This window comes from Myotis nattereri (assembly GCF_964212035.1).
Source record: "Myotis nattereri genome assembly, chromosome: 1".
NCBI classification, from domain to species: Eukaryota; Metazoa; Chordata; class Mammalia; order Chiroptera; family Vespertilionidae; genus Myotis; species Myotis nattereri.
The window spans coordinates 112,873,604-112,889,518 of NC_138075.1; the positions used below are offsets into that span (position 1 = coordinate 112,873,604).

The following is a 15,915-nucleotide window of genomic DNA, read 5'->3' on the forward strand; positions in this document are numbered from 1 at the left end:
TTTAAAATTAAAAAAAGGGGGGGGGGGAGTAGGGGAGAGATGCAGGGAAGACAAACGTGTTTGACACTCGTGGGTAAGGAAATGGTTGTAGACACCAGAGAGAGGTGTGATGGGGTGGAGTAGGATGACTCCGAGGAATTGGCCTTGGCAGTGGAAATGCAGAAGAGTAATAACCATCTCAGGTAGTGTGCCCGTGTGTGCCAGCCTGTGAGGAAGGGGGTAACTACGACTCCCACAGACATCACCACGCATGACGAAGCTACTTCCCCTCATGCGATCCAAGGCGCACACGCGCGATTCACGGCCACGCCCGCTCACACTCACAGGGAATCTGAAGGTCTGGTTGCCATGGCGAGCAGGAGCGCGTGAGTCCAGCAGCCCCTTCGCCCCCAGCAGAGCCTCGTCAACTACTGCTCTGATTGGCCGCTGCTGCCTTATTATGCAAATTATTTGCGTAGACTCCAAGGGCCGCTGCCTGACGTCACCAATCACGAGTGTGGAGCCCAGGGCTCGGCTCCGGGAAAGCTCGGGCGGGAGCCCAGAGAGCTCCGGACCCGGACCTCAAGCCAGACCCCGCATCCCGCCGGCTCATTCTGGGCCTGCCCCGCCCACGGCCCCGCCCCCTTTAGTCCGCCCCACCCTCTTTACGCCCCTCCACCAGGGACCCCGCCCCCTGGGCAGCGTCCCCGCCCTTGCTTCCCTGGCCCCGCCCTCTCCCTCCTGGCCCTCGCCTCCGGTCCTGGGAGGGGACGGCGGGACCGGCGGGACCGGCGGGACCGGAGGGAGGGAGGACTGGTCAGGGAGATGGCCGCGGCGCCCGGAGGGTCAGCGCCGCCCACCGGCCCCGTCCCGCGCTTGGGTTTCAGCACCGCGGACAGCGGCGTCGGCTTGAGCGGGCTAAACCCAGGTCCTGCCGTGCCCATGAAGGACCACGACGCCATCAAGCTCTTCGTGGGGCAGATCCCGCGGGGCTTGGATGAGCAGGACCTCAAGCCGCTGTTTGAGGAGTTCGGCCGCATCTACGAGCTGACGGTGCTGAAGGACCGGCTCACCGGCCTCCATAAAGGTGCGCGGGGTCAGCCCAGCCCAGCCCAGCCCAGCCCTCCCCAGCCCTACCCAGCCCTCCCTAACCCTGCCCTGTCCAGCCCTGCCCAGCCCCAATCCGATTAGAGTTCGGCCCAGCCCGAACTCCAGCCTCAACCACAGCCCCAACTGTAGCCCTACCTAGATCCAGTCCTACACTAGTCTAACACCAGCTTCACTTCAACCCACTATCCTCCCCAGTTCACAGAGCCCCAAACCCAGAATTTTCTCTGACATGCTCCCTCTGATCATCACTCTGGTTCCCTGACATGTTCTGCACTCTAACCTCCAACTTCCTACACCCCAACAGTCCCCGCCTTTCAGTTGGACCTCCCTCCACCCCTCTCATCAGACATCCCAAATCCTGGAATTTGGAAACTTATTCCACCTTCTTGGTCTCTAATACCCTCAATATCCCAAATGCTGGACCAAATCATTCCTGAATATCCTCATCTGGTGCCACCCTACTCAGACCTAACCATCCACACACATATCTTGGACTTGCACCACTCATTCTGGCCTCCAAGCCCAGCCAACCTCCAGAGCCTTCTTTTGACCCTTAGACTGCCAACCTGAAATGCCACAGGTCCAAACTCGACCCTTCTTCAGAACCCAGGCCTAGTTAACTCACAAAATCCAATCCCGCTCCTAGCTCCAAATTCCACCCTCATGTTGAATAGTAAATCTCTCCAACCCCTGCCAGAATCACAACATAGTGTTCTTCTGATTTGAGTCCAGAACCCTAACCTCAGTTTGGAACTCGTGCTCCCTCATCTCAGGTTTTCTCTCAACGGAACCCACACTACTTTCATGTTCTAATCTCCCCAATTCTATGCCTCATCTTTGTCCCTCCACAATCCTCCTGTAGCGTTCTGCTTTCCCTCCCTTACAGTCTAGTCCTGGACCAGAGCCTGTGGACCAAAGCCTTAGGGTGGGTCAGGTTGAAGAGGGAGAAAGGGTCTTTTCCCTGCCCTTGCTAGAGAGACAGAGATAACATAGTCTTGCGCAGCCACACCCCTTTCTTCCGTAGAGAGAGGGAGGAGGCTGTTTACATGCAGACACGTCTGTCCAAGCTAGCTGGAGTCAGAGTCAGAGTCACATGTCATGCATGGGGGGGGGGGGGAGGAAATGATATGAGGAGAAACACCTTTATCTCTCCTTACCTTCACCATATTGTGGTTTCAGGATTTGGTGAGGAAGGCAGTTTTACCTACTATCCTCCATGATCTTTTTCGAAAAGAAGTTGTGGGCCCTGGGTAACAGCTAAATGTACTTTCCTAAGGGCTGAGAGCTGTAATCAGGCTGCCACCTCTTTTCCACTGGGACACCTTGGGGGGTTTCTAGGCGCACTAATATAGGGACTGCAGTAAAATAAATGCCCATAGAAGCTCTAGGACCAGCTAGGTAGCAGTGTATCTTCCACCTTTTGGGCTGAGGTTATATTAAATGGGGCATAAAAGGATAAGACTATACCACCCAGACTCCTTCTAATTCAGTCCAGCTGCCTGGCCGTCCATATCCATAGCAATTTATTTTCTTATTTTCTAGACACTTAGTTCAGTATGTAAGTTCAAGCTAATCTTTTAAGGCCATCTTTACAATAAGGGCAGTTATGGAATACCTTTAATTCTCACTCTTTTCACCATCAGAGTCACTATTTCCTTATCCTCTCTCTCCCTCCCTCCCATTTTTCCTCCCTCCTTCTTTCTCTATTTAGCTCTAATTCTTCCTGTTTTTCATTCATCTGTCTTTACATGCTTTCCTGTCTTTCCATCCCTCATTCTCCCATCCCCATCCCAGTCGTCCATATAGGCTCCCTTAGGCCACAACTGGGTCCCTGAACCTTTCAGACAGGGCCCCAGCCCTGTCCAGTTCCAATGTCAGCTGATATGGTGTGTTGACAGAAGATGGAGCAGAGATGTAAGCAGAATCAGGTGTTTGGTGATTTAGCTCCCAACCAACCTGCAACTCTCCAAGGCAGGGTTGCCTTGCAAGATGATCAGGGAGGGTCTCCAAGTCAGCATCTTCCCCCACCCTCTCCCCAGCAGTAGTGATGTCCAAAACCAGAGTGACTCATTTTCCTTTTGGTGGCTGGGTACAGAGGGAGGCAGCCACAGTGCTTTGAAAACAACCTTAGCCTAGGAGTTAAGAGACTCCAAATCCAATCCTGCCACTGACACACACTCTGGCTTCAGTTTCCCTATTGATACAGTAAGTGTTTGTCCCAGGAGTTCTCTAAGGTTCCTTTCATGCAACAAATGGCAGATATCCACCCACCTTAAGGGGCCACCCAAATAGAAGGCATAGGAGAAAATGTTTCCATTTGCCTTTCTAGTCTGCTGAGATCTAAGTCGAAAATTGCACCAAGCTCCTTCCTACATCTACTTTCTCTTCCTTCAGTCTTCCTCCTTCCTACACTCAAAGACTCTCTTTAGAAACATATGTCACAACACTGCTTAAAACCCTTTAGTAGCTCTCCACTGCTCCTAGGAAAAAAAGTTCAAAATCCAGACAAGATTATAGATGACCTGATCCCTGAATACCTAACTGGCCACTCTGCCCCCATTACCAATCTTCAACCATACTAGCCTTCCATCCATTTCCCCAACACACTGGATTCTTGACTGAGTTTTTATATGTGCTATTTCCTCTGTCTGAAATAATCACCACCCTTCTTGTCATCTGGTTAAACTCTATTGTTGAGAACTCGATGTACTCTGAGATACTTCTCAATTCTTTGGACTCAGATGCATGATCCTCATGATCCTTTACATTATTCCCATGAGGGTGGAGAATGTGTCTGTCTTGTTGCCACTTTATCCCCAAGTCCATTGTAATGCCCCATCAAAATAAGTGAGTGAGTGCTCAATGCCTGTTGGAAAGGAAGCGATCCCTGACCCAATGCTTCCTAGCAGGCTAAGGTTCTGAGGCTGAACAAAGAGGGGTAGGACTGACCCTTTGGTTCAATTCAGACTCCTCCTCTGCCCTATTTCTACTGGCTGTTTTAAAGAAGTCAGATTTAGGCACAATAACCCTTTAAGAGGCCCTATCTTGAAGACTTGGGAGAACTAACAAGATCAAGCTCCTTGGATAGGATGGGAGAGCGCTGGAAGTTTTTACTTACAGGAAGCCCTTAAACCAGCCTCATCTTCCAAGCCTCAAATTAACCCATTCCTCGGCTTCAAACTAGGAGGAAGGAAGTGTTAAGAAGTTGTGGGGTTCTGGGCTTGGATCCCAACCCTCCTCCTCCTCTTCTGCCTCCTCTCATTGAAAATGAGTTGGGAGACAGTATGATTCCAAAAAGGAAAAGGAAGGCTGGGATTAAAGCTGAAGGCAAAGTGGCCTAGTGAGGTTTAACCCCAGCACGATTATGGCTGGAGTGGTGAGGAGAGATGTGGGGTTATATAAGCATGTGACTGGGTGTGAGTACACATGTTCCCTAGGCCAAGAGAAAATGAGAAAGAGTCAGAGGCACATGAAGCCCCTCCCTTCAGAGAAGGTAGGGGGCAGAGAAGAAGCAGTGTCTTTGGTTAAAGGAAAATGACCTTGAGTTTGTCAGTTTAATGGGATCTTTATAGGAAGAGTATTTGTGGGTTTCAGGAAACCCCCTGAGCCAGCCTCTTCCTCCCCAGGCTGTGCCTTCCTCACCTACTGCGCCCGGGACTCTGCTCTCAAGGCTCAGAGTGCACTGCACGAGCAGAAGACCCTGCCAGGGGTAAGTCCACCAGCACTTGGGGGGTGGGGATGGGAATCACCTCAGACTTGGGACATGCCCTGCATGCAGGCCAAAGCAGCATGTAGGAGCTGGATTGGAACCAGAAACTAGCAGCAGCAGCATCTTTGTGGAAGAGGGCTTACGTGTGCCCTGAACAGCTACAGGTTCTTTTTTATATTCGGTCTTCTAGATCAAAGAAATGAGCTCAAGACCCTTGCCTCAAGTGTCCCACTCCATCTTTTAGGAGAGGCATCAGTGTTGTGAGCCATACAATTTGTTCACCTTGGCTGAAATCATGGCTTCTAGTGACATTTGTCACTGGTGTGAACATGGATGCAGATACATAAGCAGTGGTTCTCAACCTTCTGGCCCTTTAAATACAGTTCCTCATGTTGTGACCCAACCATAAAATTATTTTCGTTGTTACTTCGTAACTGTAATGTTGCTGCTGTTATGACTCGTCATGTAAATATCTGATATGCAGGATGGTCTTAGGCGACCCCTGTGAAAGGGTCGTTCGACCACCGGAGGGGTCACAACCCACAGGTTGAGAACCGCTGGTTTAGAGGCTCTGCTGGGATGATATTCCATGTTCTCCAGTATTAGGATTCTTGATGGCAGGTCCCTCTTGTTCTCTTCCTGTAATTTTTTTGGGATACCTTGCTTGACTCACCAAGATTGCCTTCCCTCTATACCTTAAACATTTGGCTAAAGTTAAGAGAGACATGATTCTACAAGGTAGCTGGGCCATTATATCAGTGGCACCTAGCATGGCCTTGGCTAATGGCTAATCACTGGCCAAAAGGCAAAGTGGGATCTATTGACCATGTGGCAGGAAGAAAGTGGTGATTTTTAGGAACTAGCATAGGTTCACCAAGATCCAGTAGTCATAGTACCCATCCTCATTTTCTCTTGTCCAAGGAGTGATGTGTCTAGAACAAAAGCACTATTGAAATGCCCCTAGTCAGGTCAAACCTGGGACTATATCCAGTTCTAGGCTTCAGATTTAAGAGGGTCATTAGCCTACCATAAAGAGACCATGATAGGAAATAAAATATACTAATATATGGAATGATAGTTTGAAGAAATTGGAGATATTTATCTGAGAAGATAGGGTTTAGTCAGGGAGCTTTATTAGGGAGGCATCATAACATAATAATTAAGAGTACTAGTTTTCTAGACTCAAAGACCTGGATTTGAATCCCAGCTCTGCCATTTACCAGTTTGGTGTCTCTGAATACATTGCATAGCTTCTTGAACTTCAGTTTCCTCATGTATAAGGAGTGGGCTACACTATCACTTAGTTCACTAGGTTCTCATGAGGATTAACTGGAGTTTAGCAAGAGCCTGTCACAGAGTAGGATCTTGGTAAACATTACTATTAGGGGTGGGGATAACCATTTTCAGATTCTAAAGAGGGATTTGTTTTTTATATGGCTCCAGGGTCCAGGATTAGGATTAGTGGGTATAAAGAACAGACACAATAATTTCAGTTCAGTATAAAGAAGTCATCCCTTTGAATTGCATATGCCATGAAATGGGACAAGCTTTGCCTAGAGCTGATCAAGCTGTTAATGGGGTGTCAGATCCTAGAATCTTAGTGATTGAAGCAACTTGAGCCTCACTTTTGAAGATTCAGTGTCAAGTAACGCCAACCCTCACAATCCTCTGTATGCAGGCTCTAGAGTTAGACAGACCTGGGTGTGAATCTGGGCCCCACCACTCACTAATTCTGTGACATGGAGCAAGTCTTTATCTCTCTAAGCCTAACCTCTCTGTAAAACTGAACTCATAGGGCTGTTATAATAACTAAATAAACTAAGTTAACACAGTACTTGGTAGACAGTAAGCAGTCAATAGTTAGCGAGTGGTAGTAGTAGTAAAATGGCAGCATTAGTAGTAGGAGTAGTAGAAGTCATTCATCCAACCATAGGAATAAATGACTTCTGCTGCTCAAATTAGAATTATCACTGAGGCAAACTGTAACATTTCATGTAGGAAACAGCACAGTAAAGGTGCAGAGACAAAAGGAACAGGCTGGATGTAAAATGAGGCTGGAAGCATGGAGGAGGGCCCATGGGAGCGTGGGCCTGGCCACAGAGAAGATCCACAGAGGGCAGTGGTTGAAGAGGAGAGTTTGGATACCAGGCTGAGGAGTTTGGATTTTATCCTGAAAGCAATTGAAAGCCCCTGAAAAGAATTAAGATGGACTTTGGGAGAATAAAACCCCTCCTCAATGAGCAATAGGACTCCACAAAATAAGGGATACCTAGAGGACTCTATGAACTGAGGGCACCTGATATAAGACTACTGGGATAATTTCTGGGGGAGAAAAAAAGAAATAAAGAAGGCAATATTTATTGATTCCAGAACTTTACATGTTCAAAGTCATTAATCCTCTATGAATAAGGTTTTGTTATTGGCACTCCCATTTTACAGGTGAAGAAATTGGACGTAGAAAACAAGTGACTTGCCCAAGGTCATGCAGCTTCTAATGGGAAGATCTGGGCATTAAGGCCAGCTAGTCTGGCTCCAGAATTCATTCCGTTACCTGAGCCAATGTGGTGACAGACAGAAGTCTAAGATTCTGGAGGGGTTGGTGACTGAATACTTCTGCCCCCTCCGACTATTTCATCTGCAGTCTTCCAACATAGCCTGGCTTCCTCTGGTACTGCAGGAATTGGCTTTATTCACCCTCCCTAGTTTAACAAAGTGAAAATTAATATTTAATTCTCCTAAATGAAAATCAATGGCTTTGTTGGCTAGCCCCAGCAATGTCTGTGCCATCAATCTTTTCTCTGGGCCTGCCAGGGGCAGTGGCAGCTTTAGTCATCTGGCCTCACCCACACCAGCATGGAGGGAGGTAGGTGTCCAGCTCTCTGCAAGCACTAGGTCTTGGGCATAGCTGCCATCTGCTGGAGAGCAGGAATAAGATCAATCTGGGCTCCTGGAGACAGGCAGGACTATCACTGTGACCAGGAAATGTTGGGTCAGTTCCAAAGAGAAACCCCTAGGGTAACTGCTGATCTGGGACCTCTCCTTGGTTCCCTTCCACCTGCTAACTTTAGTCACCTATCAAAACTTGGCTTCCTTCGGACTTCAGTCATTTGTTCCATCTTCTGCAGCTCCTTCTCCATGAAGCTAGAAACACTTCTTTCAGTCTCACTTTAGGCTCTAGAACAAGGGTGGGCAAACTTTTTGACTCGAGGGCCACAATGGGTTCTTAAACTGGACCGGAGGGCTGGAACAAAAGCATGGATGGAGTGTTTGTGTGAACTAATATAAATTCAAAGTAAACATCATTACATAAAAGGGTACGGTCTTTTTTTTTCTTTTTTTTCTTCTTTTTTTAGTTTTATTCATTTCAAAAGAGCCGGATCTGGCCCACTGGCCGTAGTTTGCCCACGGCTGCTCTAGAATGTACCTGAGGAAGGTGAAGCCCAACCTCTGCTCCACCTTCAGAAGGTGCCCTCTTATTTGTCTCTCTCCCTGCTTATGACCTTCTTTCCCTTGGGCATCCAACCCTTCAAACACTGTGAAGGAGTCAGATATAACTGAGTAGATTTGCTTTTGCAGGTTGTGCCCTGCACAAAACAGCTTGAGTGGAAAGGACAGATAGGGGCTAAAATCCAGCCATGTTCTACTGACCAAGCTATGTGCATTTGCACAGAAATGTGTCATCCAGAGAATGGGACACATTTTTTCTAAGTCACACAGAGGCATTTATGTGCTAGCAGCCACCCAGTGAGTGAGTCAAAGCCTTTGTCCTCAAAAAGCTTCAAGCCTAGAAGTAACTCATTGCATCTCAGTGGGGTTCACATCTAAGTGTGTAAAAGAAGCATCAGGAGTGAAGAGGGAGAAGCTTCACAGAGGAGATGCTATCAGAGCTGAATAGTGATCAGATCCTATATAATAAAAGCCTAATATGCAAATTGTCCCCTCGACAGGGAGTTCAACTAGGAGTTCGACCAGGGGGCGGTGCTGGCCTGCCAACCACCAGTGGCTCCTCTCTCTGGCCAGCCTGGCCTGATAGGCCTGATCAGAGTGGGCCAGCCAGACCCCACCCATGCACAAATTTGTGCACTGGGCCTCTAGTATAATCATATTTGAGTATCTAGAAACCTAAAGACAAAGGCCACTTCTGGAATTCTGGGGTCAGTGTGAGAACTGGTAGGGAAGGTGTCCAGCAAAGATGGCTAAGGCTCCATGTGAATAGAGAGTATTGTGTATCTTGTGCAGCAGGGCAGGCAGGACTCACACATTTTGACTGCCGGTCTTGGGATTGGGATCTCAGGCTTTACTGAGAGGTTTGCAATGGAGAACTGTTGGAAGATTTTAAGCATGGGAGAGTGAGGGACTGGTTTTAAAAGATCACTCAGGCTACAGTGTGAAGGTTGGTTTGGAAAGGAAGCAACATTGGAGGCAGAATGACCCTTTAGAACACTGTTGCTTGAGTGCAAATGAATGATGACACTAACCTGGAGCTGGGGATAGGGCAGGAATGGGAGAAGAGGAGGAATTTGAGGATCTCTATATAGATTCTAGAACCAATGAGATTTGGTAGTAAATTGAATTAGAGAAGGGGGATAAAGTAGAACAACATGCTGAAAATAGTGATGTTTGCTTTTTCTCTGCATTACCCTTCCCTGCACCCATGACACCTTTCTTAGAATCACCAATGGTCTCTTCTTCAGGAAAGTTCTGATAAACACTCTTTCCATGGTAGGGAAAGGGACTGAGGGCATGAGTGCTGAGTGGAGGGAGGATTTGGCATCAGAACAGAAGAGTCTGAAAAGAGCAGTGCTGAGTCTAAAGGCAGGAATTCTAGGCAAGTCAAGGAGAAGGGGTAAAGTGTTGCCTTCTCTCTGTTGATGGGGGCAAAAGGACCAGGGTATCATGCCTATCTGTACTGCCTCCAACCTTCCCCACTTCACTGCCTGGAGTAGGTTGTTCTCTTCTCTTTCTGATGTTCTCTCTCTCGATTTCCCATCCAAGGCTGGTTCTGAAGAAGACATGAGCCTGGACTCTACCTAAGAAACTATCAAGGGAATAGGTGCTCAGCCAAGCTCAAAGCTCACTTGAGTTCCCATGAGAAGTTCTTGGCCAAGGAAGCAAAGCCTCCCTTTCTCCAAAGGGGAACTACAATTATCTCATCCCACTCCCAAGTCTGTCCCCTGGTTGTGGCAGGAACAAGGCAGGGCAGGGTTGCCCGGGCAGTTCATGTGGGCAACCCTTTTTCTCCTTCAGCCACACAGACTACACCTAAATTGTGGGGGTCCTCCCTAACCACTTCACAGTGGAAACCAAAGGCCCAGAGCTCAATTTTGTCCTCATCCTCTTGTGCTACTCTCCTGCAGACTTCCCCTGCACCTCCAAACTTCCAACTTCCCCAAAACCTAAGCTATAAACTGAGAGTCAGCCAACATTTTCTCCTTTCCCTCAATCCCCACATCTGCTAGAACTTTAGTCCAGTTAATTCTCCTGAAACATCTCTGGAATCTGTCCATTTCTTTCTGCCCTGTTCTAGGTTACCCTCCCCCCTTACCTGTATCACACTGGTTTTTCTACCTCTAATCTTCCCTTTCAAATCTTTTCTCTGCATGGTGACAGCTCATGGGATCTTTCATAAGATTATTCCCCTAGTTAAAATCCTTTCCTGGATCTTTATTGCCTTTGAAATACAACAAAGTCAAAATTCCTTGTCATGGTTTTCAAAACCTGTCCTGTTGTGGCCCCTGCCTACCTTTGTTTCATACCCTCCCACTAAAAAAAGAAAAGAAAAGAAGAAGAAGAAGAAGAAGAAGAAGAAGAAGAAGAAGAAGAAGAAGAAGAAGAAGAAGCCCATATTACATTTGATGCACCTACTAAGACGGAGCCATTGTCATTTTCACCACAACCCTGCAAAGTAGGGTCATGATTTTCCTTTTTACTAATGTGGCTCAGAGAACTTAGTTGACAATGGTTGAGCTAGGATTTAAATCTACATCTATCTGACTCTAAAGTAATTCGTTCTCTGCTGACTACCTCCATGCCCACCAGAACCCTTGCTCCTTATTCAGGCTGGCAGCTCCGTCTCCATGCCCAAGGCATCTGGAGTGCTCAGCTTGCCGCCCTACCTCTCCCATTATCTCCACATGACCCAATGACTCCAGTCCTGCAAATGACCCCCCAGGTCAACTCTGCCTCCTCCATGAAGTTTTCCCTGAGTCAACCTCTCCACCTGGAGCCAGCTTCTCCCAGAGCACATTACCTTGCACTCCTCCTAAGGCTCCAGTCCCTCTGTGCCCCTTTTCTTGTGTTCATGTCTGAAAAACAGAGTCCAGCAGCTCAATGCAAAAATCAATGACTTCAGTGTCAGACAGAACTGGGGGCAAATTTTAGCTCAACTACTTGCCCACCATGTGACCTTAGACATGTGATTATCCTCCCCACCTTCAGCTTTCTCGCCTATAGTATGGAGACAGTGGTATTACCTTGCATAGTGGTTGAAAGAAATTTAGAGACAATGTATGTAAAATGCCCCAGGAAGGGCCTGGCGCACACTAGGCTCTCAGCAAATGGTGGCATTATGTTCCCTTCTGTGAGACTTTGAGGATAGGGTTCCTGTGGTCATCACTGTCTCCCCTAAAGGCCCCAGCCTGGGGATCTTCACAGAGTTCAGAAAATGCTAGTAGCATGCCCAAGTGGTGGAAAGCCTAGCTGCCCAGCTTCTCACTCCTGGTCCTTGTAGGACATGTACATACCACCCAATGCCCACTCTCCATCAAAGAGTGGGGAAGTTGGAGAGGAGGGCAGGGGCATCCCCCAGAACACCGATGAGCTCTATGTCCCCAGAAATCCAGCCTGGGGAGGCAGCTGCTGTGGAAACCGCTGCTGTCACATGTGCTCATTTCTCTATGCTCCAGACAGAAATGCTCAATATTTATTTAAGCTTCTCTCCTCTTTCCTTTCCCCCTACCACGCTCCTCCCTGCCTTTCCTTCCTGACCCCTTGTCCCCTCATTTCCTTCTCATCTCCATCAGTATTTCTCTCTTCTCTTGCCCCTTTCTAGGTCTGTCTCTTACTCTTTCTCATGATTTCTGCCTTCCCATTTCTCTTCATCTCTTCTCATGTCTCCACTCTTCTATCTCTTGGTCTCTCCTCCACAATCACAAGTGGCCATGCCAAGGACGGGTCCTGTCCTCCTGGTCCCTGGTCCAGGCCAGTCCGGACCTGTCCAGCTCATCCTGATCTGCTTGGATTAATCTGTCACCCTCTCTAGACTGCAGCCTGAGTCCTGCTGGTGTCTTGGTCCCCACTCACAGTGGTACACTGCGGGTGCTCCACCACCAGTGATGGGCGTGTCGGAGCAGATAAAAACATGAGCTTTGGGTGAGAGGGTAATAGCACTGATTGAGGCTTGGCCTGTTTTCCTTTCCAAAAAAAAAAGCCTTCCTCACTCTCCATCTTCAAATTTTATCAAAGGAAATTGCTCAGCTGCGACTGCCAGGGCATTACCATGGTTACCGGATAGCACTTGTGGCTATGGTAACAGGAAGCTGCCTGTTGTCTCGGCAACAAGTACATTGGTAGAGGATGGAGTGGCTCTTGATTGGTGCAAAAATAGTGCATGTCCTGAGAGGAGGGAGCCAGATCATAACCTTCTCAGGCCAGAGAAGGCATCAGTACTCCTTCACCGTGACTTGGAAGGCCACTGTTCTTTCCTCCTGACAATCAGCTGTCTGTCCCAACAATAATTTCTCACACCCTATGCACCCAGCTCTTGGACATTTACAAAGACCTTTTGTGTCCCCATTATTTCATGTGACCCACAACACCCATGAGAGGAAAGTGAGGTGGGGATTCAGTCATGAATTCTCTCAGGGTGATTGGGGGATGGGAATGTGTGGAGTGGAGTATATTTACATCACCTAAGAACTTGTACAAATCCCCCAGCATAAGAGTCTGATTTGGTTCCCAAGTGATTTTTATCCACCCCTGATCAGGGAACCCCTGAATTAGAAGGTGAAATTGGTTGGGGGGATGGGGGGGCGGAGGAAGGAGTCAAGCTGTTTTTTGGGCTTATAGCTTAGATGACTGGAAGAATCAGATTTGAGCAAAAAGATGAACTCTGGTTTTGATGTGTCAAGTGGAAGGTGCCAGTGAGACTTTCTAGTGGATGCCCAGCAAGCAGCTGGGCATGTGGGTCTGAAGCTCGGAAGAGAGGTGGTTGGACGAGATTATCCAGGAAGAATGAGAGAAACAGAATGAGCAGGGCCGAAGATGATGCCCTGAAGAACTCTAACATCCTCAGGGGAAGGGGGACCCAGGAGGGGACTGAGGCATAGAAACTATGGTGACACAAAAGCTTGGTAAAGGTTCTCCCCCATTTAACAACTTGAATCAGAAAGTAGATTACTGGAAATCATACAACCATTAAATGGCAGAGTTGGGAATAGACAGCACTAAGTCTGTCTGGTTCCAGATTGTTTAAACTAAATGCTTCAGAAGTATATTCTATTTGAGGCCACAAATCTGCAATATCAGTTCTACGCTCCCATACAAAGCCTTTAAGAAAGTCCAGGAGCCAGAGGGATAGGCCTCACATGGTCCCTGCCCAGAGCCCAAGGCAAGAGAATCTCATTAGCCTCCACAATCTGTCCTGCACTTGCCACTGAGCTTCCTAACACCCAACCCTTCCGGTTTTAAGCACCTTGTAAATTCCCAGGTTTACGGAAGGAATCTTGGAGAAAATCTATAATCCCAGGTGAGACAGGTGGAGTGCAGAGTTCAAAGGTGCCAGAGCTTAGATCCTGAGGAGTCAGGGATGGAGAAGCCGGGAGGCCCAAGGGCCAGGCAGTCATGCTGACTGGGTATGTTGGTCCAATGTCTTTCAGATGAACCGTCCAATCCAAGTGAAGCCAGCTGCCAGTGAGGGCCGAGGAGGTAACTTCCCTGCCTGACAAACCTCAGGGTATCACCCATGTAGGGGACAATGGATCCACTCCTGGAGTCAGTTCTACCAATGGTTTATTACTAGAACGTCCTTGGGTAAGGGGACAAGTGGGATCCAGAGTTGCTCCATTCTAGAAACAGCTTAGCCATCCCAGCTCAGACTAAGAAGGGATGAGACCTGGCTGGTGTGGCTCAGTTGATTGGGCATCATCCTGTGCACCAAAAGGTTGCCAGTTCAATTTCTGGTCAGGGCACATGCCAGGGATTGTGGGGTCCAGCCCTGATAGGGGGGTGTGCAAGAGGCAGCTGATTCATGTTTATCTCTTTCCTTTCCTCTCTCTCTAAAAATCAATTTTAAAATCATAAAAATAAAGAAGAAGGGATGAGACCCCAGGGTCCCCAGACCCAAAAGAGGCTGGAAGAGCCTAAGCAGATGCTGGAGATAGAGGAAGGAGGCTCTTGTCACCTTTCCCCTTGAGAGGGTTCATTCTGTTTTTCCAGGTTCTTCTTTGTTTGAAGAATGAGGCTAGAGTTAGTCTCCTTTTCTAGATTCTTCTGATTGCTGAGAACCCAGTCCATTCTAGGTTGGGCCACTCATTCCTTCATTGTAATTGCCTGGCTATTCATGGTCAAAGATGAGACTGATGTAATGGAATTTGTAAGCCATATTGAGGAATTTGACTCTATGCTGAAGACCATGGGATGACTTTGAAAGGCTTTTAACCGCACTGTTTCCTGGTGCAGAAAGACCAATGCTCCTTAAGAACAGGAGCAGTTGAAACCTGTACTTTTTGACAACCAGCTGTGTTCTGATCAGCTTCCATGCTGGAAAAGCAATGCGAACATTGGTGTCAGTTCTTGATGTCTTTCTCCTCTTTATTCGCCGGTAGCCCTCCCTGATGTCTGCTGACTATAATCCTTAGATAAGCCTCTGCCTGCCTTACCCAGGATCAGCCATGGCTTTGTTAGGAGAAAGAAGCTTTCCAAGGTCAAGGAGAGAATTGCATCCAACTGACAGACATGTACTGACCTCGACTCATTCTGCATACCTTCTCAGACTTGATGCTCAGAACAAGGGGCTCTGGTAGCTCCATGGTTCTATTGTAGAGTTAGTTCTTCTAAGAAATTCTTCTTTCATCCTTTTAGATTCTCTGACCTTTGATTTCCAATTCTCAGTTTCTGGTCAAGATGTTATCATCCCTTCTTTGCCTGAAGAGATATTACCAAGCTTCCTTCCTCCTCTCTACACACATATCCTTCTTTCCCATCTCATTCTTTCCAGCCCGGTCTTTGAGAAGTTCCAGGCCACATACCAAACCTCTGGTTTACTTGTCCCAAAAATTTCCGCTTGAAATTCTGTTAGGCATCGACACCATTGTTGGCCAGCTTCTATGCCCTACCTACAAACACTACAGTCCCACAGCTGAGAGCACCCAATGAGCTAAGAAGCAGATAGGCTGGGATGCAGTTCATTCAACCATCCAACCAATATCTTCTGAGGAAATACTCCACATTAGAAATACAGATGTGAGCAAGGCAGACCTGGCACTTGGCCTCATGGAGCTCTGGAGCGATGCACAATTCAGTGTGATCAGTTATTTTCAAGTCCTGGGGGAACTGTGAGGACACAAACAAAAGGCACATAACTTAGGGAGGTCAAGGTGGACTCCCAGAGGTAGAAATATTTAAGCTGAAATGTCAAGGATGAACAAGAAGCAGTCAATAGAAAATGGAGAAAGGGGGTGGGCAGGCATTTCAGTCAAAGAGAATAGCATGTCTAGAGCTCAGAAGAACATGATGCAACTTGGAGTCTGGTTCAGGAACTAAGTTCACAGTGCTGGGGGCTCTCCTGTTGTTTGGAATCCAACACAACTTGTCAGGGTGCTCAAAGGAAGCCTCCATGCCAATAATAATGCTTCTTGTTCTGGCCCATATGTCCTGGTCATCTGGGCCCCAACCAGTGGCACCAGCCTGAGTTTTATCATTTTTCTCTTCCTTTTTGTACAGTTTTTCAAGTATCACATTATTGACAAATTCTGTGCATGTGGCATCCCACCTCAATACTTGTTTATATTCCGATCAGCTCAAGAGATCAAGAAAAGCAAATCTAGCTGGAAATAGGTCTGTCTGGCAGTAGAATTCATAATTTTAGTAGTTACATGTCACACGTATTTCTTGATAAG

At 47.6% G+C, this 15,915-nt stretch overlaps 1 protein-coding gene across 4 annotated transcripts in view; it reads left to right on the forward strand.

The window, feature by feature from the left end:
* Positions 1-804: 804 nt before the first annotated feature.
* The window catches only part of CELF6 (CUGBP Elav-like family member 6), a gene marked incomplete at both ends in the record, with an annotated part of 28,726 nt that continues 13,615 nt past the window's right edge, over positions 805-15,915 (forward strand). For all 4 annotated transcript variants that reach the window (XM_081085127.1, XM_081085128.1, XM_081085130.1 and 1 more), the window contains 3 exons: positions 805-1,066; positions 4,716-4,798; positions 13,675-13,723. In XM_081085127.1, the coding sequence (XP_080941253.1) occupies positions 805-1,066; positions 4,716-4,798; positions 13,675-13,723 (394 nt within the window). The remainder of the gene's footprint in view (positions 1,067-4,715; positions 4,799-13,674; positions 13,724-15,915) is intronic.